The sequence below is a fragment of the Magnolia sinica genome, chromosome 3, assembly GCF_029962835.1.
Source record: "Magnolia sinica isolate HGM2019 chromosome 3, MsV1, whole genome shotgun sequence".
Lineage (NCBI taxonomy): Eukaryota > Viridiplantae > Streptophyta > Magnoliopsida > Magnoliales > Magnoliaceae > Magnolia > Magnolia sinica.
In genome coordinates this window covers 123,098,306-123,123,544 of record NC_080575.1, presented here as the reverse complement: position 1 = coordinate 123,123,544, position 25,239 = coordinate 123,098,306, and the positions used below count along the sequence as shown (strand labels likewise).

At 38.6% G+C, this 25,239-nt stretch overlaps 1 protein-coding gene and 1 long non-coding RNA gene across 2 annotated transcripts; both read left to right on the top strand.

Moving 5' to 3' along the window:
* The first annotated feature begins 7,109 nt into the window (after positions 1 to 7,109).
* On the top strand, positions 7,110 to 25,037 carry LOC131241089 (protein FATTY ACID EXPORT 1, chloroplastic-like). Its single transcript, XM_058239727.1, has 6 exons — positions 7,110 to 7,324; positions 13,120 to 13,360; positions 19,121 to 19,288; positions 23,594 to 23,640; positions 24,379 to 24,419; positions 24,525 to 25,037. The coding sequence occupies exons 1-6, from the start codon at positions 7,190 to 7,192 to the stop codon at positions 24,616 to 24,618; spliced, it is 726 nt and encodes a 241-aa protein (XP_058095710.1). The 5' UTR covers positions 7,110 to 7,189; the 3' UTR covers positions 24,619 to 25,037.
* LOC131241090 (uncharacterized) lies at positions 20,221 to 21,107 on the top strand. Its single transcript, XR_009168951.1, has 2 exons — positions 20,221 to 20,627; positions 21,012 to 21,107. It is a non-coding gene; the product is annotated as an uncharacterized LOC131241090 (long non-coding RNA).
* Positions 25,038 to 25,239: the final 202 nt, after the last annotated feature.

The window sequence follows — 25,239 nt, the reverse complement described above, 5'->3', positions numbered from 1 at the left end:
CTTCGAGAGTAGAAATCTTAAAGGTTCCATCTTTTTTCATAAAAATATATGTTCAAGAAGATAAATAAAAGAACGGTCCATATTGAGCTGAATAAGGTCTCAGTATCAGTTGAGGCCAGTGATCTTGATTACGTAACCAAGGGCCTCTCATGTCAGAACTGAAAAAGGCGTGTATACAGTAGTCCACGGATCACTTAATTCTTCCAGGTTTGCTCGATTGCAATATGAAACATCCCGACTACTCAAGCCATTTTTTATACGACGAGGCTCAACCCGTACGATGGAAAGTAAACAAATTGAAACTTACAATTGGAGCGGATTAGGTGAATCACCCAGGTCGGTGTGATCCTTACTGTGGGGCCCACCTTGATGTATAGATTCTGTATCTACATCCTCCATCTGTTTTTCCAGATCCTTTTAGGGCATTACCCCAAAAATGAACCATGTCTAATTATCAGGTGAACCACATCATAGGAAATAGAGGTGATTGACCAGTAATGGGCCACAAAAGTTCTGGATCAAGCTGATATTTGTTTTTACCTTCATCCAGACTTATGTGACCTTATTAAGAGATTGGATGGCAAATAAGCACGATAGAAGCATTAAAGTGCAACCTAAGAAGGCCTTCGCTCCCCTCTATTTCCTATGGTATGTTCATATTTGGATCTTCTTCATTTTTTGGGATAATTGCCTAAACTAATCTGCAAAAACGGATGGAAGGCGTGGATACAAAATACATACATCAAGGTGGGCCCATGGTAAGGGCCGCACCGTCTTGGGTGCCCGCCTCACCTAATCCGCTCTCTTGGTTCTTTTGCAATGAAAATGGACGGTCAACATAACCGGAAAATCAAAGTGCTGAAATATTCAATGCTAGATTTTAGGGTAGTACAGGTAGAGCTCTATAAAAACAACCATTTGGATTTATTAAAAATAATAATAATAATAAACTGCTCATTCGAACAAACCTCAGTTCCTCCTATTGTCACCGCGTGCATAACGTGTAAAAGGTTTGTCAGAATATATCCTAATTCATTTTAATAGGATCCGTCGCGTCACTAGCCGTTGGATTTGGGTTTGTTTCAATGATCTAAACGGTTTGTGTGTTAGGGCTCCTCTTGGATGGGGTTAAATAGGAAAAATTAAACTTTGATTATACAGAGGTTAATGGCGACCATCTATATTCATGCAAAAGAGCCAACTTATCATAGGAATGAAATAATCCAATCTAAGAGCTTTTATTTGTTTTTTAACCACCATACAAAGTGAAATTCGTGATAGAAACCGTTCAGATCGTTGGTTGATGACCCAGATACAAAAGCTAAGGCCCTGACGTTTGTGGTTGCTGTAAGTCAGGCTGTATTCTAGCCGATCACCACGACTGATGGTCACACGAGAGGTTAATGCTAACACTGCAGGCTGGCGTGGATGTGACCTGTTCCGAAAATCGGATTGGTAGGTAGCGTGATTGACAGAGGTGAGCATGGAACGCGGACCGTGTATTGTTTATTATTAGGATTGTTCTAATGGCCTATTTCTGAACCATGTCACTTTCACTCGAGGGGGATTTAAATCAAAACTCACAAGAGGCATAAAAAATATTATATTTTTCAACAGTTTACTTACATACAAAAGAGTAATAACATAAAACAATTTTTCTTTGCTAAAAATAAACAAAGAACTTTGGTAATAAAAGGCTTATTTCTCTCCCCACTCTTTCACTACCTAAAGATTTGTGAGAAAGATGCACCTTTTTTTTGCACGTATGTTCTCGTTTATTATCAAACAACTACCTTCTCTAAAAGCTCGAGTCATTAGAAGATGGCATATCAATAGATGTTGAGGGACTTTAAACACTCTCCTATACTTATGGGGTAAAACACCGCATGGGAATATGTTAAAGGTGGAAGGATACTCACAACTCGCATCCAAGTAGAGGGATACTCAACTCATACCATAAATGAGATGGACTTTCCTCTCATGAAAGAATATATTAATGGAAGTATATTTGTTATTCTCATGATTCAAACATTTGACCGTCTGCTTTAATACCACGTCAATTAATTAAACTTAACGACTCGAGCTTTTAGAGCAAACGATTGCTTGTCATGGTATCAATGTAGGAGGTTAAGTATTTGAATCCTGCAAGCAACAAATATGCCTACGTAATATATTCTCTCATAAGGGATTGTGTTTAGGTATGAGTTGTGACTACCCCTCCACCCTTACTCAATATATTCATGTGTGCGGTGGAGCAAATAGTTGTTTAACATTTGTCAATGGATTTATAAAAAATGGAATGGCATAAAGGGAAAAAAAAAAAACAAAAAAAAAACAAAAAAGGCTTCATTACCTTGTTAGAAACTAAAAAGATAGATAATCATTTTCAAAGAAAATGCAATAAACGTTCATATCATGCATATATTTAACATTGCTTGAATCTTGTTACTTAAAATAAATTATATATGCCTTAAATAACTTATCCTAGTTTCTACTTATTAAGTTGAAGTGATTAAATAACTTTAAGTTAAAAAGTTACTGCTTGAATCTTGTTACTTAAAATAAGTTATATATGCCTTAAATAACTTATCCTGGTTTCTACTTATTAAGTTGAAGTGATTAAATAACTTTAAGTTAAAAAGTTATTTATAATTGATCTTAAACTAAGGGGGTGTTTAGATCATAAGTTACTGAAGATAAGCTACTGATGCCACAAGTAACTTATCTTAGTTTGTCCTTATTAAGAGAATAAATATATGTTTGGTAAGCAATTATATACTTATCAACCAAAAAGTATAAAAGTAGGATTGGTTTCCAACAACACAAGTATTTATTCCTGGAGTATGCTTGGTTCCCCTTACATTCGCTGTCCATCATGTTGGGCGAACATTTGATGTGGACCGTTAATTGTGTGGGTCCACTTAAGACTGGGGTCCTTATAATTTGGGTTGTACCATAAAGTGAGCTAGAAAGAAAAGAAAAAGAAAAAACAAAAGAGAAGGAGAGAAAATGGGATGGCTAACTTTGTCACACAACACATACAACGACACGGGCCATGGGGTTTTAACGGTGTGGGTATAAATCCCTAGTGTTTTTCTGTTGTGGGGTCCATTCACTAGACTCTGGGAGTGTTATAACAGTAGAGATTCCATCGTCATTGTTTTCTGCTAATGGGACCCACTTTAATTAGCTCAGAAGGCAAACACATTACAATGGGTCCTTGTTGTGGGCACCATTTCAGTGGACCCTAGGGAGGTTATGGTGGTGGGCATCACATAAATATGAAAACGGATGGATTACATGGATATACAACACATACAGAGACCGGTGGGCCATTAGGGCTTGTGTAACAGTGGATTTCATTGCTTCCCTACTGCTAGTTGTGGGGTTAATTTGATGGACAGTGCTCCTCAAAGTTATGGTGGGACCTATTGTCCAATGTGGTGGGACCCACAATCAAAAGGATTTGACAACAGGGATGGACAATGATGATCTAAAACATACGGCAGGGCGGTATTCCAGAGAGAGTTTTCAGCAGTAGGCGCTTGGTCATCACCATTTGTAGATGGTGGGGCCCACATCTGAGATTTAAATTTGCCACTTTTTGGGCTTCACATATGTCAGTGAAGTCCACAAACTGGTGGCCCACTGGTGATACATTAAGTTGGTGTTAGTGTTCACATCAACCAGGTCTGTATGCCCAGCAACAAGTTGGGTTGCAATCAAAGTGCTGTGTCACCAACGAAATGAAGTAATTCGCTCCTAAAGTTAAAAAGACCAAAAAAAAAAAAAAACTTTTTTCTTCAAAGCTATTTATTTAAGTTTAACAACCAAACTAACTTAATTAAGAAAAGCAACTTAATGACTTGCATATGTTAAAAGAATTACTTATTTGCTAGTATCCAAACAAGTGCTGAACTTATCTCAAATAAGTTACTTATCTATTGTTGCCATAAGTAGAAAAATTAAATTATTTGGCATTATCCAAATGAGCTCTTAGGGCTCATTTGGATTGTAAGTTACTTAAGATAAGTTACTTATGCCTCATTTATCTTGGTTTTTACTTTTTAAAGTAGATAAGTATTTTTGATAAACAGCTTATCAACTTCTTTCTCCCATGCTTCTCTTTAGTAAATTATGAAAGGTAAAAAAAAGCTAAAAACTTAATTGAAATGATAATGTACTTTTAAGTAAAGAAGTTACTGATAACTAATCATCAACCAAACTCAATTATTTGAGATAAGTTACTTATCTATTGTTGTAAGTAGAAAAAGTAACTTATTTGGTGGTATCCAAATGGGCTTTGGTGTCCAATGTCTAGATGTTACCGATCACTAAATAATAATAAATAAAGAAAAGCCTTGCAATAAATAACCGTTTCTCTTGTGCTAGGCTGTCACATACCATCATAAGTAATATTATAGATCACTATGTTTAGTTTGAGCATGAAATGAGTTTTTATTTATTTATTAATTATTATTATTATTCTTATTATTATTTTGGGTTAGCTTGTTAGTACACACCCATGACAGTACACACACTACATGCTAGCCACCCCCACTAGGGATTGATACCAAGACCTCAAGTGTTGTAACGAGGTATCTCCGCTTAGTCCGCATGAAATGAATTTTTATACAAGTGCAATGGTCAGATTAGAATATCACAATAAATCAGCACTACTTTCACTTGAATATTAATTTTTCCTCTATCTTTCTTCAATTAAATACCTGTTTGAGAAATTGCAAACCTTGTAAGTGCATGATGAAGGACCTAATATCTTGGGAAAGCCTTTTGCTGAAATGCTAGGTGGGGCTCATCATGATATTTATGAGAAATTTACACTATTCATCCATTTTAAGAGATCATTTTATCACATGCGATAAAAAATTAGGCGGAATATAAACTAAGTGGAAATAGTGACCACCATTGGAAACATTCATATGGCCTCTAAGTTTCATATCAAACTAAGTTTTCGGTGTTTTCAATTTAACCCAGTGGGAATGACCTTAGAAATTGTTGATGGCTTATAAAGATGAAGGTAGATCCTCTAAGGGCCTGTTTGGCCGGATGGATCCCATGGGATTAGGAGGGATGGGATGGATTTTAAGGTAATGATGGTGGTGTCAGTGGATTGGTTTAAGATCCATGGGACTGCTATATCCCGGGACAAGTTCACTGAGTCTGTTTGGCACGCCTGGCATATCCCAGGATTTTACCTTCCAATCCCTTCAAATCCGTCCAACCAAACAGGTCCCAGCACGATTGAATGGGATTAGGAGGGATGGGATCAAATTTAAGGTAATGATGGTGATGTTAGTGGATTGGTTTAAGATCCATGGGTTTGCTATATCTCGGGACAAGTTCATCAGGTCTGTTTGGCTCGTTGGGGGTCTGTTTGGCTCATTTGGCATATCCCGAGATTTTACCATTCCATCCCTCCTAATCCCTCTTAATCTGCTTGGCCAAACAGGCCCTAAGGTTTCAACTATAGAAAACTCTTTCTTATTTTTCCTCTCTCATGCCTGCCTTGAGTTTTGTCTCATGACCTAAAATGATCCAGAAAACAAGTGTGCTGTGTGGATTTCTAACAAACATCACGGTGGATCCACCTAGCAAATGAGTGCAAGAACTTTAGGGCCTATCTATTTTCTAATTGCAGAGGAAATTCCAGGTAAATGGGTAATAATTATTTACTTTTAAATTTCTAGTTGGATTTCCAAGGTGATTTGACTGCCAGCTTTCATTTATAGCACTCCTCATGGTACCTGAGGAGAAAAAAGTTAAATTGTGAGGCCCACCTTGATGTTTTTGTATTATCCACACCATCCATCCCTTTAGCCAACTCATTTTAAGGCATTAACCAAAAAAAGAGGTAGATCAAAAGATCAAGTGGACCACACCATTGGAAATAATGGGAATTAAACTCCTACTATTGAAAGCTTCTTGAGGACCGTATAAGTTTTGGATCAAATTGATATTTTTGTTTCCACTTTATCCATGACTCTGTGACCTTATTAACAGGTTGGATGACAAATAAACATAACTGTAGGCTTTGAGGAGAAAACAACTTTCAACTATTGACGTTTTAATGATCATTGTTTCCTAAGGTATGATCCTCTTGAGCTTTTGCTTTTCCTCGCTTTTGATTTCATGCCTTAAAATATATTTTTTAAAAGGATGAATGGTGTGGATAACTCATATATATCATGGTGGAGCTCACATATTAAAATCAATAATAACAACATTTGTTTGGACCCATTTTCGAAACATAAATCCTGACGACTTTCCAAGAGGCGTAGTAAGTAATAATCAAGTAATTCCTTGTATTCACCGGGGAAATTAAAAATCAAACAGCCCCTCAGAGAAAAGCTTTCGCACGAAATCCACATCCCATGATGAACCGAAATGATGCTTCTCCGGTGGACAGTTACAAATGAAAATATGCAGTGTACTCTTCATAAGTAAACAAGTGTGATGGAAACCACGGGTAAAATATTTTTTTTTCAAGTACCAGCGTATCACGTGTGGCCATAGCACAGCCAGTGTTTTGGGAAGCGGATTGGCTGGTGTACCACACACCAGCTCTATAGCTGCTGTAGGTACGTGTCCTGCAAAGACGAACACTGATGTTCCTCATGTTGTACAAACGGTTCAAAGGGGATCAAAGTTATATGGGTTCTACAGTGATGTATTTAAGCATTATACAATAAATGAATCATATCCAAATATCATATGGACTACGCTACAAATAACAGTGGAGACAATAATTTTTTACCGTAAAAAAAATACAAGGACCACCATAACATTTAATTTCCATCAAATCTGTTCATAAGGACAAAAAATCCTTAATTTCCAGGAAAAACAAATTTCATGTTGATCCAAATATTCTGTGACCCCAAAAAGGTTTCAATGGTAGAGGTTCAATCCCCCCAATGCTTCTTGGGGTATGGTCCACTTGATAGTTTTATCTGTCTAGACGAGCTCGCCCAATGCATCGACGGTTTGGATATAAAACATACCTCGTGACATATCTCGTGACAACTCGCTGACGTCAATGCAGCAGCTATATAGCTGGTGTGAGGTACACCAGCCAAGCTGCTTCCGTGTTTTGGGGAGCATTTCTCAGCATACCGTTTCTTGTCAATCTGCTTCTCAGAGGCGAAAAGTTTCGATATCTGCTGCAGCGACGATGGAAGCTTCTTCTTCCCAAATAAATCGGCACTTTTATTGCAGAAATCTTTTCTCCGACGATGGATCACGCCCCAAATTCAAGCCCCTGATTGGATCCCTATCCTACGCCTGCCGCGCAACTGCCCTACCCCGCGTACGTTAGTTCGAACCATTTTCTCTTTATTTCCCATTTCACCCGTTCTCTTTCTTCATTTCATCTGCTGAAGCTTTGAATCGCAGAAAATTCCATATATTCAATATTTTCACTGTTCGATTCATACATGTGATTTTGAAAATTTGATTATTTCCGTGGAATCGAAATCCTTGGCTTTTTCAAGGAAAGCAGAAATGGGCAAATCTGCGGAAAGAAAATTCACGGAGAAGCGACCTCTGTGTTTTCAAGAGCTGTAGATTTCCATGGAAAGCTCTTTAATTATATCATATCTGGTCATCATATCGACTATACGATATCTGGTGAGTGCGCTTGAAGGAGTGTAATTTTCGGATGCGGCTTCGGTGGATTCCCGCATCCACTGAGATCGGTGGATCCCTGCCTGTGGGACCCACCGTGATGTATGTGTTGTATATCCACGCCGTCCATCCGTTTTTACAGATCATTTTAGTCATGGACCCAAAAATTCAGCAGATCCAAATCTCAGGTGGATCACACGACAGGAAACAGTGGTGAATGAATGCCCACCACTCTTTCCTGTGGTGTGGTCCACATGAGATATATATCTGCTTCATTTTTGGCCCAATGCCCTGAAATGATCTGTAAAAATGGATGGACGGCATGGATATACAACACACATCACGATTGGCCCCATAGTCAGGGATCCACGAAACCTTGTCTGTAAATTTTTGGTGCTCTCACCTTCCACATATGCCAACGTGGCACACATGCACAAGATCCAGGGCGCTCATCGAGCGGTCCCCATCTGTAGATGCCTTATCTAAAAGATCGGGCCAATCCAATAACTGCATGGTTAACTTGTTTACATTAAATATGTAGTGGTCTGCTTATGATAAGTCATAATTGTCCATCTCTCCCTTACATGTTGGGCCAGTCAGATGATCAAAATTAGATGATTTGCAAGTAAAGGCATGTGACGTGGTGGGACTTTCTTGTTGAGCGAGTTGGATCTTGCACACACATGCCATGTTGCTACTTGCAAAAGTCAAGTGCGAAAAGAGTGCATTTAGCATTCGTAATCAAGTATCCCATGCTCTTGTTGCTATGTATGTCTCTTCCCTAGTTGATTCCATCACAAACTATGAGACTGGTAAAACTTTTCCTCTGTGTGATCAGAGTATGACTTGTTAGAGAGGATGGGTCTAGACTAGCATCTCATATCGATGCATCTCCATCTGATATGCAATTTTGACTGTTTTGCATGCCCAGTTTCTAAATGTACCGTGGTTTCCAGGAAATAGATTCCCTGAGAAAGATTCTAGCTATTGTTTTGGGTAATGGGATAGTTATTCTAAGTAATTTAGAAACTGTATTTTGGAGAGTGTGCACGGCTGGGGGAATCAAGGTGATGAATTTTGGGTAAGACAAGTCTTCAATAATATGAACGTTGGAGAGGATTCAATTCCCTAGGAATCTGCTCCACAACTTTTATGAAGGAATCATAAAATGGGTTTTTATCGGTTGTTTGGCTCATTGGAATGTTAAAAGGGGTTGTGGATAGTATTCAGGAAAATAGATTCTCAAGGAAATAGATTCTGTCTACGGTGTTTGGGTGCTGGGAAGGCTGTTCTCGGGAATCTAGTATTTGTGTTTGGAAATTGAAAAAGAGTTTTTAAGAGAGGAGAGGCCTTTTTATCCTTTTCAAAAACTATGATTGTTGGATGGAGATCTGTTTTCGACAATTTTGCAACCAATCTTAAAGATGAGAATTATAAAAGGGGTCAATTTTGGGAAATGAATTCCACCATTCCTAGGACCGAGACATAGATTCAGCCCCTCATTAATGGAATCCATTTCCCAAGTGTGGATTCCTAGGATTCAAATGATCCCTCACGTGAAACAAATTCCTACCTGGATCCAATTTCCAGCTGTTTCCCAGCACCCAAACATGAGAAATGGCCCTTACTAATGGATTTTGTTTCCATATGGGCTACTTCCCAGGTAGCCAAATGGCCCCTTCATTAATAAGAACCTTGCTTTGATACCATGTCTTAGTTTGTGAATCCTCATTCATATTGATTGTATTCTAGAGTATTGCTATATATGACACATGTCATTGGAAAATTGCAAAGGTACCTTTGGTTACTGATAATAAAGGGATAATATGATATGAAATCTTCAATCATTGTCATCATCATCATCATAGCCTTCTCTTTTACGATTCCTGTTTTACCGATCATTCCCATCCAAGATCGTTGAAAAGTACAAGTACATGAACAATGGTTCATTCTTATAATTCACAAGTACATGGACGATGGTTTATTTGATTATTTCACTAGCCAAGCAACTAAGTTATGGATATACTCATGCTAGCAGTTTTAACCTAGGACATAATAAGAGTAATTAGGATGGTTGCAATGATGTAGTAAGAGCCTCAGGTTTTGTGCTCAATCTCAGATGGGAAGCAGTGGACTGCAACATCTTCTTTTGAAGCAGCCTATGTTGTAGGTATTGTAACAGGTTTCCAAGCAGCTTAGTTTAGAATGCGATGCAGGACATGGAAACTTAATATGATATGTAAGAATTCAGGCTTTAAATCATATTAATCTTAAAAGAATCACAAAAATTCCACACCCGACATAAAGTCAAGTACTCAACAAGGGGAATCTACAAGGGTCTAAGCCTACACATGCTAGGGCTAAATCTATTAAACTTATAGACCAAACAATGATTAAAGGAGAATAGATTCATCCACACATGTAAATGATTATTTCCCCAATCCAAGGGATTCACATGTTTTAATTCGGGAAACCCTAAGGTTGTAAAAGGGGAATAGAAATTGGGATTTAGGATAATCTAGGGTTAGGGTTTGGGATTTAAGGCGAGAGAGGAGAGGAATAGAGGAGAGGGATAGAGGAGAGAGAAGAACTTGAGAAGGATCCTGCGTGTGGACAGCAGGCTCACCCGGACGCACGTGCATGGCTGTTTGGCCGCATGAAACTGAAAAAGGACTCATTGGGTGTGGTCGCCCAGGGGAGGCCTACTCTCACACCAAGTTTCGCGACGATTCACCTTCTGTTGTGTGCGTGGTGTTCCGTCGAAGTTTCAACCCATTTGGTGGGCCAAAATCTGGAAATCTGCTATAGTGGAAAGCTTGAGCATAAAAAAAGAAGAAAAATCTGAAGAAGGGAGGGCTGTGGAAGATGGCGGATGTGGGATGGAAGAGATGGGGATGATTTGGGATAGCTGTGGCTTCGCACCACGGTAGTTAGCCCTTCAAGGAAGGGAGGGTTTTACACCCAATTGACTTCTTCAACTCAGAGGGATAGAGAAGAAAAAACGCAGAATTTTATTCATAAGCTTCAATGAAAAAAAAACCCACATAGGGTTGTTGCCTATTTATAAGAAAACCCTAAACCCCAAAAGGCGCGCCATGTGCACACACTATTACTTAGAGACGAAGTAACAAAAATAATAACTAATCAACGCAATCAAAACCGTTTATGATGTTTCTAATAACAATAATAACTAAAACTCAAAATCCTAGATCATCTAGGGTAGTGGGCCACGATCATGAGATCCAATGGTGGAATCCCTATGATGATTGGGTCCACTCTAATGCTCCATAGCACGGCCCCCTAACTAAGAGGTCCTCTATAGATGCCGTTGTCAATCCAGATCGATAGTGGGGCCTTCCTCCTCCTTGAGTACGTGCATAGGGTGGGGGGCATGCGTGTGCGTATGATGTCCCCATCAGAATGATAGCTAGAAACATAGAAAAGTGCAGTCTATTATGGAAGCACCATGCATTTAGCAATTGGATTTCATTTTATAGGGGATTTTGAAACAAAGTACTTAAATAGAAGACTGCAGCACTAGAGGTCAAGTATTTGATGTTTTGAAAATCCTATTTCCAAAAGAAAAGAAAGAAAGAAAGAAAAAAGGAAAAGAAATGAAAAAGTTCATGGAGCCATGATTCAAATAGTGATTTTCTTTTTTTTTTTTTTGAATGGCTGGTTCAAAATAGGGATACCAGTACATTTTTGTATCTGTTGGTTATATCGATATGGCAGTAAATGGGTCCAATATGTTATTGGTATTTTTGAAAAAGGTACCTGTACACGTTTGTATGTATCTGGTGAAGATCACCCTGATAGAGCCTATAAGTAGTGCATATTAGCTAATATCCTACTCCTTGCAACGGCAATGTTTTTCACAAAATGGGGCGATTGATGATGATGCAAATATTGTGTTTTTGTTTCTAGAAATTATGATAATTATTTCCATGTACATCATTTCATAAAGTCGAACACCTGATGACATCAGCTTTTCAATTCACAGTTTCACAAATCTCCTGTTCTTTGGTATATGATTTTTATGGGTCATCTTATCGCTTGTAACCGTTGATGGTGTCAGCTTTTAATACCCCGACACTTACACTGTGTATTAAATTGAATGCATTTCCTTTGGCAGGTATCTTTATATTCTGTATATTATGTTTATATTTTTAATGGGGAGACTAACTTGAAGTTCTGGTTCTTTATTATCCAATGCCTTTGAGTATAGTCAAATTGAAGCTTTGTAACTCTAGGGCCTGTTTGGATTCGCGTATTAGGTGGGATTGTATAGTATTAGATGGTTTGATTTGACATTTACGGTGTTTGGTTTGGAGTGGAGATGCGTGGAAAACCATGTGCGCGAATACAGCGCGGAACCAAAAAAATGCAGCCATTGTAATGTATCGTCAGACGTCTCGACTGCCATCTGTACAGCCTATTCAATGTGATGTATTTTCGCCAGTTTTCATGCCTATCTCTTCCAAAAAGGAGTTCCTCTCTCTGAGAAAAAAGAAAACAGCTGAAACTCAAATAATTTTTCTTCTTCTCCTTCAAATCTCTTCTTCCCATCTCTTGTTGGTGAATAGGATTGGATTCTGTTGTTTTTCTTCTTCAAATCCAGCAAGAAGAAGAAGAAGAAGAAAGCCCATCTCTTTTGTTTTTCTTATCCTTTAGCTATATAGGTTTTTGAAATCAGTTGCTGTTTTTTCTTTCTTTTCTGATATCTGAGTTTTATAAGGAAAAAAAAAAAACAAGAAATAGGGAACGGCTGAGATTGAATGTTCTCTTTTAGGTCTTTTAATTTGTTGTACTGCTTGTTCTGATCTTTGATATTGAAAAGAACATCTGAAAATCAGATTCAAATGGGTTTTTCTCCTTTTTCTTCATGTTCTTTCTGTCTTCTTTGATCTCTTTTGCACTCTTTCTTTTAATGGTTTTTGGTTTTCAGAGTTCGATTCCATCACCAACATTCCTTACATTCTTAGCTTTGATTTTATCTACAATTGCGATCTTCACTTTCACAAAGAAAAAAGATATTCCAGAAGCAAATTCATCGAAAGCTGAGATTTTTTTAACAGATGATGGGCTAAAAACTCAGCCAGAAAAGGAGGTTGATCTGAAAATTCAGCTAGAAAATGATGCCGCATTGATTGTACAATATGCAGGCCTAATACGTCGTATCCAAACATTGATCTGTACAAGAAATTGTATACTTGCCCGAACAATACCTCCTATCCAAACATTGATTAATGGCATGTTGATTTGGATGTATTCTGAAAACCATCCAACGTATACATGAACAGTACCTGAATACAATACTATACACCCTAATACGCGAATCCAAACAGGCCCCTAGTATTTTCGCTTGCTTTGAACTTGACCTATCTTGTTCTTCAGAAGCAACTGACTCCTTGATGATGTTTATGGTAGCAGCTCAATAAATTTGCTCACTGGTTATTGGATTTCTTTATTGTTCAGTTGTCAATTACCATGCGCATTGAAGGGAGTCGTGAGGAAAGTCCTGGTTCAGAGATTAAGACTACCTTAAGTAATACAGCTGACAAACCAACCCAACACATGCAAGGGGTAGGGAATTCATATCCTATTGCAGAACAGGTTGGTGGAAATTTAGGGACAGATGCATCAGTACCTGTGGAGGGTAGCGTCCAACAGAAAAAAACTGCAAAGATACATGATTTCTGTCTTGGACTTCCATTCGGTGAGTATTCTGCATTAGCACCAAATTCAAACTTCCATGAATTAATTAGTATTTTTTCTACAAAGTTGCGGAGGCTTGATAAGTGATTCATTCTGCTCTCAAACTCGTTTAAGTTTGCAATTGTAATTTTTTATTTTATTTTATTTTATTTTTTTTGTTTTGAAGGATGTTTGCAATCTTTATTTTAGCAGTATTGTACCAAAAAACATGTCCTATGTCATTTTAAACATTCTCATTTTCATATCTGTGTACTGATTTGTATATTGCCTATCTTTTAATGATTCTTGTTTTGCTGATAACATATATTATATTATATTATGTTATGTATATCATCATCACCATCATCTAAGCCTTTCCCCAATTAATTGGGGCTGCCTACATGAACTTGTCCTGCCATTCCACTCTATCGGGGGCCAGACCTTCAGTTAGACCATACATCATCAAGTCTTTTCTTACTACCTCCATCCACACCCTTTTGGGCCTTCCTCTTGCCCTTTTGAGCCTTCAACTTGTACTACCTTTTAACGGGCATGGTTCTTGGTATCCGTTGCACATTACCAAACCATTTAAGTGTACTTTCCCTCGTGTTATTACTTATTAATAGGTACTACTAAGTTCTGTCGAATGCATTCTTTTATAATTATATCCTTCCTCTTCTTTATCCATCTTAAAATCCTCATTTTAGCTATACTCATCATATGAACATGTTGTTCTTTAAGTGCCTAACATTTTGTCCCATAAAGCATTGCGGGGTCTTATAAATATCCTATAAAATTTCCCCTGCAGTTTGAGTGGTACACAACGATCTCTTAAAACTTCAGGGGCACATTTTCATTTCTTCCACTCAGCTTTGAAATCTGTGGGAAACATCCTTTTCAATCTCTCCACTCTCATGAATAATTGACTGAGGTATCAAAAGTGGTTATTTTGGGAAACTTCTTGGTCACCACTCTTTTTCGCTCCTATTATTACTAAATTTGCACTCCATATACTCTGTTTTATAATCCTACTTTTTTCCTTGGAAGGCAACAAGGACAAAATATTTATTTAGAGTGCCGAGATGACGCAAAAGCTATAATCCAAAGAGAAAACGTAACATCCCTAAAAGGGCAGAGAATAATCTTTCAACCCATCTATATAAGAAGCTCACATTGCTACATTTAACAAAGGCCAACTAAGGACCTGCTCCCTTGAGTTGCTCTCATTTCAGAAACACCTTCCATTCCTTTATCCTCATATTGCCAGAAAACTGGCCAGCAAGCATAACCTCCAAAATGCCCTAGCTTGCTTCTAAATGCCCACTCTATGCCACACCATAAATCGCCCTTTGGCTAAACTTTGAATCAACCAATCCACATTAAAGCTCCTGAGAATACTGCTCCACTCAATGTGCGAATTGACAATGAATAAAGAAATGATTGACGAACTCAGCATGTCACATACACACAATGCATACATTGGGGATCACCATTGAGCGCGTGCTTTTGAAGATTATCCACAATTAGACTTTTTCCTTTCCAACTAACCATCTAAAGGCCGCAACCTTCAGGGGAGTTCCATAAGACCATACATGCTTCGTCTTCCCCAGCTCATTGTCCCTCTTTTGCGCATACAGAACATAATAGAAGGATCAAACCAAGAAGGTGCTCGACTTATCCTTACGCGAAACCATTCTATCCCACTCCCCTCCCACCAGGCAGCACAACTGGATACGATCTAACAACAATACAAACTCTTCTTTCTCTTCGTCAATAAGGGATTTGCGACATGGAGGGGACCATATGATTTGTTCCCCAATGTAAGGGAAACATCAAGCCACCTTGATATTGCTTCCCGTGGATAGTCGTGCCATATGCGGAAGCTCTGCTTGCAGGCATCAATCGTCAATCCACACATCTCCCTAGAATTGAAGTTTTTCCCCATTTCTGAGGGAAAAGTTGACACCTTCAAAGAACTTGGCCTTAATAGAAGACAACCCTTCCAAATGGCCGAAGCTCTATGTAGAGAGGAGTCCCTAATACTCCACCCTCGGTCCTGGCATCCATACTCATTAGCCGTGATTTTCCTCCATAGTCATCCCTCCTCCGCCCCAAACCTCCATAACCCCTTCACCAACATAGTGAGATTCATCAGCTCTAGCTCTCTTATGTTGGCTCCTTCATACGACTTACACATCTTCCCCCCTAGTTTGACTAATTTTAAATCCTTTAAATCCTAAAGTATCCCTCCATAAATCTGGCTCCATATTTATGCCATCCCTTGTCTTGTCAATCGAAACTATGCCATTTGCAGACAACATGCACCATAGGATCTCTTCTTGCAAATGCCTTGTTAACTCATCCTTAACAATGTCAATACATCCTATAGATACTCTTTGCTTTCCCAACACTCGCTTGATTAGGGACCCTATTATATGCTTTTGTTAAGTCAATAAAGACCATGTAGAGATCCTCCTCTTCTTATATTTCTCCATTAATTGTCTAAGTAGGAAAATAGCTTTCGTGGTAGACCTCCTAGGCATGAAACTAAACTGATTTTCTGATACATTTGTGTCATGCCTTAGTCTTTGCTCAATCACTCCCTCTCAAAGTATAGTATGGCTCATATGTTTAATCCCACAATTAGAGCTGGGCAGTTAGTCGAGTTGGATCGAGTTAGGGCTGACCCGACTCGATCCGGTTTTGAAATAGGCCTGACCCGAACTCGACTCGACTCGATACTGAGTCTAGCATGCTTGAATCGATCTGAATCCGGGTCTGGCTTGGACTAATCCGGATCGAGTCCGACCCGGTCAAAAGTATCGAGTTGGTTCAAGTTGGCACCGATTTGGATCGAGAGATGAGGGAGGGAGTGGAGAGGAGAGAGAGAGAGGAGGGTGGTGATGGTGGTGGGTGGTTGCTGGGCTTGGAAGAGGAGAGAGAGAGAGAGAGAGAGAGAGAGAGAGAGAGAGGAGGGTGGTGGCTGCCGGGCTTAGAAGAGGAGGGAGGGAGGGAGGGAGGGAGAGAAAGAGAAAGAGAGGAGGAGGGTGGTGACGATGGTTGCTGGGCTTGGAAGAGGAGGATGAGGGAGGGAGAGAGAGGGTTTGGGATCGGGTTGGGGTCTGGTGTGGTGTATAGGGTTAGATATACTTAAAAATTAGTTTTTTTTTTTTTTTTTTTTTAAATTTAAAATTTATATATATACCCAAATCCGAGTCGAGTCGGTTTCTGATTGAATCGAGTTGGCTTCGGATTGAGTCGAGTCTGACCGGATTGAGTTTCGGGTCGAGTTACTAGGTAACTCGAACTCCACTTGGTTTGAATTTGGATTGGGCGATGCCTACTCGGTTCGGACCGACTCACCCATTCGGTTTGGGTCGAGTCGGGTTTGAACGAGTCGGACGAGTTGAATTAGGCGAGTCGAGTCGTCCCGTGCCTAGCTCTATCCATGATAGTTAGCGCAGCTCTGAATGTCTCATTTGTTCTTATATATAGATACCATGGTACTTTTCCTCCATTCGTTTGGCATTTTCTTTGATCTTAGAATCTTATTGAACAACTTTGTCAACCAAAATAACCCAGTATCTCCCATACACTTCCAAGCCTGTATTGATATAACATCTTGTTCAAGGGCCTTTCCTATTTTCGTCTATCTCAAAGCTTCTTTTGCTTTAGATACCCTAATCCTATGAAAGTGTCTATGGTCTCTTGGTCTCCAGTGTCATTTGAGTTTATGGTTCCTTCTATTCCTATACTCTCAAAGTGTCTGTCATTTAACAAGTACTAAAAATAGCTTCTCCACCTTTCTAAAAATATCTATGGTTATAGCTCTTAATGCATCTAGCATGATTTAGGTCTCTATCCTCCTCTCTCTCATTTTTGCAAGTTTGAAGACGTCTTTCTCACCTTCTCTTGTCCTTAATCTATTATAAAGATCATCATGCCTTAAGTTTAGCCTCACTACTTTCTTGGCAATCTTTTTGGCATTTCTATATTGTTTCAAATTTTCATTGTTTCTAGCCCCTGCTAGGCTTTGAAACATGAACGTTTCTCATTCACCATTCTACCAAGTTTCCTTACATGAATGGATTTTCTCTTTAGATACTCCTAAAATATCTTTTGCCACTTTCCTAATGCCCTGCACTCAACATGACATTTACTTTTTCCATGACATTCCATTTTCCTTCGTCCATTAATTTATTTCTGAATAACATTGTTTCCTCTCCTTTCAAGTCCCAGTTTTTGGACATCTATTAATTTCACTCCCTTTTTTCTATCTCTTGATGTAAACATCATAAACATTAGCCTATGTTGCCGAGTTAGACTCTCTTGGTATAACCTTGCAATTCGTACACACTAATCATTCTGTTTTCTTAAGTAGAATAGATATCTATTTGGCTTATATATGATCAACTTTTGAAAGTTATTAAATGTTCATCTCTCTTTTTGAAGTATGTGTTTACTAGAGCCTGATTGTATGCCATAACGAAATCAATGGTATTATCCCTCATCTCATTTCTTCTCCCAAAACCATATCCTCCATGTACGCTCTTGTATCATTTACTTTATTTTCCTACATGACAATTTAAACCTTGTATAAATATCCTCTATCCGTTTGGAATTCCTTGCATTAGTCATTCCATATCCTCTAAGAATTGTTTCTTGATGGGCGTATTTGCACTAATAACACTGATTATCCTCTCCTAACACAGGTTCTATTAATAAAATCCTATCATTTTGTTAACATCTACAACTTTATCCTTTAAATCTTTGTTACGGCGATCCCTACTCCATTTTTATTACCATCATTTCCCAGATACCAAAGTTTATATCTATGACTTTGTCCAGTTTTGGCCCCTTTCAACTTGGTCTCCTAAACACAACGTATGTTAACTCACCTTCGTTTCATCATAACTATTAACTCCATATGCTTACTTGTAATTGTTCCTGTATTCCATGTGGCAAGACAAATCTTATCTCCTAGGCTAGCTTCTTTTTTTGCGTGTCTAGAATGGTGCGGGAACCCTGTCTACTTCTTATAGTAACCACATTGTTGCAAGCGTCGCTTCCAGGGGATGCCCTAGCCAACCCTTTGCCCATTTCTCACTACACCTGGGTCCCAGTGCTGGCCGTCGCATGATTTTGGAATGTTATGTTGTTCTGATTCGTAATGAAAAGTTTTGGCATAAGTTTGACATTGGCCACCAGCCTGATGCAACCCTCCTTTGTTTGGGGTGGGGACCAGCAATGAGAGCACAAAACTCCCACAGCTGGAATGTAATAGACTATTACATGGGTTATTTACAATCAAACGCTATCTAATAGTCTATTACATAGTCTATTATTGGAAGCTATTCTCTTCCAATAATAGTTTCTTTCTTCTTTCTGATCATTCCATAAATTCTAGGCTAATTGATGCTCTTGCCCTTCCTCATGAAACAATGTCCTTAAAGTGTGCTTTTGCTGTTGAAACCATTCGTGAGCTGATTCTCAAAAGGAACTTAGGTATTTTAATTACTCTAGGTGGCTTTTATACTGTCATTTTATTAATGGGAAGTTTGGTTTGTATTTTTTGCTTATTCATGTTTTTTCTAACTTATGTAGCTGACATTTCTTTTTTCCTTTCTGTACACATATGTCAACATCTGTAATGTGTAATTTCACTATACTGTAGTCTAATTCTCTGTCAGTGATTCCTTGCACTATGAAAATTATAGTGTGTAAGTTAACATTAAACGAGAGAGATCTTCCTATATCATTGTTGGATTTTCTTGTGTGGCAGGTGGCCTTGTTTTAAGTGGAGGGCTTGTTGGATTTCTTTTCTCGAAAAATCTTACAACTCTAACCACTGGCGTTCTTTATGGAGGTGCTTTGCTGGCTTTAAGCATGTATAGCTTAAAAGTTTGGAGGCAGGGGAAATCCAGCTTACCGTTCATCTTGGGGCAATCAGGTATTTGAATTTTTCTTTAAGGCTATTATTTATGTGCTTTTTCAAAGACAAGTGTTGATGATGCTGAGTTCTTTGCATATAAAGATTACCAAATTCATTCTGTAAACCCAAAGCTTAAACACTCTGCAACTAAGTGTTCAAATTCTGAACTCACTCATGGTGAGAACTGACAGGAGACATAGCAAAAGCCTTGCCAATTCTTATGTTGTCTGCCTGATTGCCAGTTAGAAAGCAATAACCAAACACTGAATGTAGCCACATTCTTCTAATCTCCCGATAATGCTCTGAGAAATATCACATCATTGAAGTCCTGATAATTGTCACAAATCTCGTTCTTGGCAACTCCTTGGCCCCGAAATTTCTTGGGAGATTATCAAAATTTGAGGTTTTTGTCGGGAAAATTTCATCAAAATAAAAATACTTAAAAATATTCATTCTAAATTAATAAATAATTTTATAATATAAACATATATTTATATGAAAAACTCCTTAAGGTTTTATTATTTTTCCTGATAAAATTGGGACAATATTGCGATAAAATGTGATATTTTAAAGTCCACCGATATTTCGAAAGCCTCAGGATGATATCTTTTAGTGTATTTTTCATGATATTATTGTGAGATTTTCAAAATCTTGGCGATATAGTCCTGATGACAAAGACAGGATAGAAGTCAGTTTAAATCCAGAGAATTTAGAAAACATAAAAGAGCTCGATATATTAAGAGCCCAAAACCCCAAATAAACAACCAAAGGTACACAGTGACTGGGCATATTGTTGTCAAAAGCTGGCACCCAGTTGTTTCTAAGGGTTCATTCCCACCTTTAGCTCTCTGTGGAATTTCTTTGGTTTCGTGCAGAGAAAAGAATTTCCAGTGAAATTTCATTAATATATGTAATTTAAACTGAATATAATTTCTTTTCTTTTCTTTTTCTTTTTTTTGAACGATTAAACTGAGTATAATTTCATTATGATGGTTGTGGAATTACTGGCAACACAGCATTCGTAAAGCCGGCCCTGAATTGCTGAGGCAGTGCTATGAATTATGATAGTGTGATTTGGATATAATATTCTAATGAAAGATGCTCCAGTGCTCTCAGAGCACCATAAGTTATAGTGCCTCAAGTTGCATTCAAACAGTCTAATCCATTGATCCAGATTTTCCAATAGGTCCAAACACATTTCGTTGGCTACCATGAAGACATCACACCATTACCATTTGATCAATGGCCTTTAATATAATCACCACCACCACCACCATCACCACCATCTAAGCCTTATCCCAATTAATTGGGGTCAATCACATGAGTTCTGTTCCCATGGTATTCTGCAACAGTAAAGGTGGTGGTAACGGCCTAAGATTGGGAAAGAAGAAAACTACTCTGGCCTTCTCTCCTCCTGGCATGGCCTAAGATTGGGAAAGAAGATAACTACTGTGCGGCGCATGGCTATTCTGGCGATATGGTGGTCAGTTTGGGAAGAGCGAAATGATAGATGCTTTAACGACTCTTCCTCTTCGTCTTCTTTTGTGGGGTCCAAGGCTAAGAGAATGTTAATAGAATGGGTTTCTATTGTTAAAGGGTCTCTTTTCTGTGATCTTTCTTTTCTTGACCGTTAGTTTTGCTCCCTGCTATCTCAGCAGGTTGCTCCTCTTTATGCTTTTTGTAGCTTTTCTTTCTCTTTTAATGAATCCGTTGCTTTAAAAAAAAAAAAAGAAAAAAAAAGGTGGTGGTAACGGCCACCAGCATTACCGTTACAATACGGGCTATAATTATAATGACAGTTACAATCTCTGTAACGGCTGTTGCATTTTTTATTATTGTTTTTTTTAATGAAAAAAAAAAAAAAAACCTGTATTGGCCCTGCAATGGGGCAATTATGGGTCATTTTTTCCGTAACGGTTGTTACGGCTACTGTTACCGTTACGTAGTGGCCGTTATGGTACACCTTGCCCATTCCACCATTCCACTCTAGTGAGGGCCAAACCTTCCGTTAGACCATAGGTCATCAAGTCCTTTCTTACTACATCCACGTCCTTTTGGGCCTCTTGCCCTTTTAGAGCCTTCAACTTGACCAACTCACTCCTTTTAATGGGTCCGGTTCTTGGTCTCTGTTGCACATGACCATACCATCTAAGTCGACTTTCCTTCATCTTATTACCTATTGGTTACCTCTCCTAAGTTCCTACAAATGCATTCATTTCTAATTTTATCATTCCTCGTCTTGCCACTCATCCATCTTAACATCCTCATTTCAGCCACACTCATTTCTATGAACTTGTTCTTTAACTGCCCAACATTAAGTCTCATAAAGCATGGCTGGCCTTATAGCTATCCCATAAAATTTCCCTTTCAGTTTGAGTGGTGCATGACGATCGCATAGAACTCTAGAGGCACATCTCCATTTCTTCCATCCAACTTGAAATCTTTGGGCAATATCCTTTTCAATGTCTCCAATATCCTTTTCAATCTCTCCACTTCATGAATAATTGATCCTAGGTATTGAAAGTAGCATTTTGGAAAACTTCTGGGTCAACTCTCTTAACTAATTACTCGTCACGGTTTGGGCGAATGGCTTTGGTTGTGGGTTTGCTCCCCATATGCATGAGTTCGAGTCCTCTTCCCATGGATTACTTGATGCATGTGGTTGGTGGGTGATTGCGTGCATCCGCAGGGAATAGTCTCGCCTTAAAGGGGCAGGGACACCCTGTTGTCATAATAATAATAATAAAACGCTCTTAACTAAGTTATTTTTTCACTCCTATTTTTACTAAAACTGCCCTCCATATATCCGATAAATCTCAAGTCATTTAGATCTTAATGCACCCCTCCATAAATCTAGCTTTATGTCTATGCCATCCCTTATCTTGTCAATTGAAACTATACCCTCTGAAAACAACATACACCATGAGATATCTTCTTGCAAATGCCTCATTAACCTGTCCGTAACCAATGCCAAAAGGTATCGGCTCAATGTCCAAAAAAAAAAAAAAGAAGGAAAAGAAAAGGAAAAAAGAAAAAAAGCCGCGACTTGTTGTAAGCCTACAGTAATTAGGAACTCACTTCTCTCTTCACCAGTGGTCCTCATATTTGTTATTGCTCCCTCGTACGTATCTTTAACAATGTCAATATATCCTCTCAGGACTCCTTTCTTTCTCAACACCTACCAGATTAACTCTCTAGGGACCCTATCGTATGCTTTCTCCAAGTCAATAAAGGCCATGTGGAGATCCTTTTTCTCTCTATATTTCTCTATCAATTTTCTAAGTAGGAAAATAGATTTAGTGGTAGATCTCCAAGACGTGAAACCAAACTGATTTTCTGATACATTCGTCTCATGCATTTGTCTTTGCTCAAACACTCTCTCCCAAAGTTTCATAGTATGACTCATAACTTACAAGTTTAATCCCACGATAGTTAGTGTAGCTTTGTGTGTCCCCTTTGTCATTATAAATAGGTACTTTGGTATTTCTCCTCCATTCGTCTCGCTTTTTCTTCGATCTGACAATCTTGTTCAACAAACTCAAACACTCTCTCCCAAAGTTTCATAGTATTGCTCATAACTTACAAGTTTAATCCCACAATAGTTAGCGTAGCTCCGTATGTCTCCTTTGTTATTATAAATAGGTACTGCAGTACTTCTCCTCTATTTGTCTTGCATTTTCTTCGATCTTACAATCTTGCTGAACGACTTTGTCAACCAAAACAACTCAGTATCTCTCCCATACACTTCCAAACCTCTGTTGGCATACCATCTAGTCCAGGGGCAAATCGTTTAATATGGATGATCAAATTGTTAACACAAGAATAGTTCCATTCAACAATTTGATCCATCTGTTTGTTAGGTCCCATCATGGCTTGTATATGATTCTAAGAATCACTTTTGTTTGGCAACCATAGCCATCCCAATCGATGGCTTGGAAAAAAGATGGTTATAGAAATATGGCCAAATCAAGGATTGATTGGATCATCTGATCAGTTCAATTTTTGCATGGTGGTCCCTGAAATGTGTTCTGGACTAAATAGGCAGTTCAAATTGATCCATTGGTCTTTCCAAGTGAACCGATGCAATTAGGAGCACTATAATTTATGGTGCTATGAGAGCACTAGAGCATTTTCTCTATTCTAATTGTAGAATATTCAGATGTTGTTATTATTTTAGTTGAATCTCAATTCTCAAAAAAAAAAAAAAAAAAAAAAAAAGAAGAAAAAAAAAGAAAAGAAAAGAAAGAAAAAAAGAATCTCAAGATTATTGGATTTTCTCTTTGTACAAATATATAACATGATGCTGTCTTTCTGATGTTGCAGCCCTTGCGGCTGCCCTTCTTGCGAAGCATTTTCAGACATACTCTTTGGTAAGGCATCCCTTTGCATATTGTTTTGTGAGGAATTACATATCCTTGGACCCTGAGTTTAATACACCCGAGGCCTGTGGGTGATCCAGACTGTTGATCTAATAGGCCATGTGGAGGATGGACCGTGCCTCAACAACATCCCTGCTGGGACAAATCTAACAATTTGACTGGCAACCTACAATAGGTGGGAGAAAAATAAGTCAGCGACGACCTACATTTGATGGAAAGAAAGCTGATGATTGGGTGCCTAGGATCTTCTATTCTGGGAGTTTCTTTTGGCAGTTTTTTGTCCACTGCTGCTTGAAGGGTACTGGCCTAAGAAAACCTAAAACTAGTTAACCTGGGTAGGACCCGAAGGTACAAACAGGGTTGTTGAGGAGTGGAGTAATAGCTCACTTCCCCAGTGCCCTAAAGGCAAAGGGGAAAGGTAAGTATACGACACAGCGAGTGAACGACCTGCGAATGAGAGGAGGCTCTGTAGCTCAGTCTGCCGAGCGAATCGAAGGCGCTTCCCATTATACGTGCATGCAGGGGCGTGCACACACACACGCATGTGTATATAGTATGCACACACACCATGGTAGGGCCTACCAGATAAATAGTCTGGATAACCGAACCATTTGCCCTCTCGCATGGTATTAAGGTCCAAGGACACTGCAGACCCAAGGATCATATAATTGATCTCGTTTTGTACTCTCCAGTTTTACTCAGCCTCCACTTATGGTTTTTGTCCTGCAGACAAAGAAACTCTTCCCTACTGGGTTCTATGCTGTTGTGAGGTATTCCCATATCTGGTTCCCTTTGTTTTATTTTCTAGGAAGTATTAGTCAGTTATGAAATATTTCTCTTTTTTAAGAATATTTGTCTTTTGTAATCAATGACAGTGCTGCAATGCTATGCTTTTATACCTATGTGATGCTTTCTGGAGGAAACCCGCCACCAAAGAAGTTGAAGTTGGCAACAAGTACCCTATCATAACTCGGAACTTCCAAATGCCAGACGACAAGGCAATCTTTCTACAGTTCTGTCTATAAACTGCAGTTTGATATATCTGCCAATGCTTCTTCCATATTGGTTGTGTTGCTGATTGCTAATGAGTCTGTCTGTGGTTCTGGGTGTGAACAGAGCCCCACTTCAATAATATTCTGGTAGTATACATTTACAGTAGGGTTCCCATGAAAAAGAGAAATAGTATAATATCAGATTGTAATATTATGAAGATGCAGCACATGCAAACAGTGTGGTCTGATAGGGCTCTGATGGACTGACTTTTCATGTAAGGGTTCGGCCCTTTTCAGCCCTTCATTTTGCTCTGAGGTTTACTTGCTGCTTTCCTCCAAAATAATATATGGATTTGATCACCTTGATGAAATTTACTGTTTGGGGAATTTTTTTTTTTCTTAAAAAGAGAAAAAGAATGGTTTTGTTTTTGTTTTGGATAGGTTTGTCTTGATTCTAGATTTCTAGTCATGACCATGGTTCAAGTTACCGGTTACAGGTGTTACACATGAGTCATGTTTTGCTTCCTAGACAATTTTTATATCCATTTTGAGTTTTTCATCTCAATTGTGACCTGATTATGTAGAGGAAACACAAAGC

What these genes read in the sequence shown, in the direction of transcription:
- LOC131241089 (XM_058239727.1), top strand. Translation starts at nt 7,190, where the DNA reads ATGGAAGCTTCTTCTTCCCAAATAAATCGGCACTTTTATTGCAGAAAT. An exon ending in ATTTTCAGACATACTCTTTG is followed by an intron (nt 23,641 to 24,378) that starts GTAAGGCATCCC and finishes TTTGTCCTGCAG; the next exon opens with ACAAAGAAACTCTTCCCTAC. An exon ending in GGGTTCTATGCTGTTGTGAG is followed by an intron (nt 24,420 to 24,524) that starts GTATTCCCATAT and finishes AATCAATGACAG; the next exon opens with TGCTGCAATGCTATGCTTTT.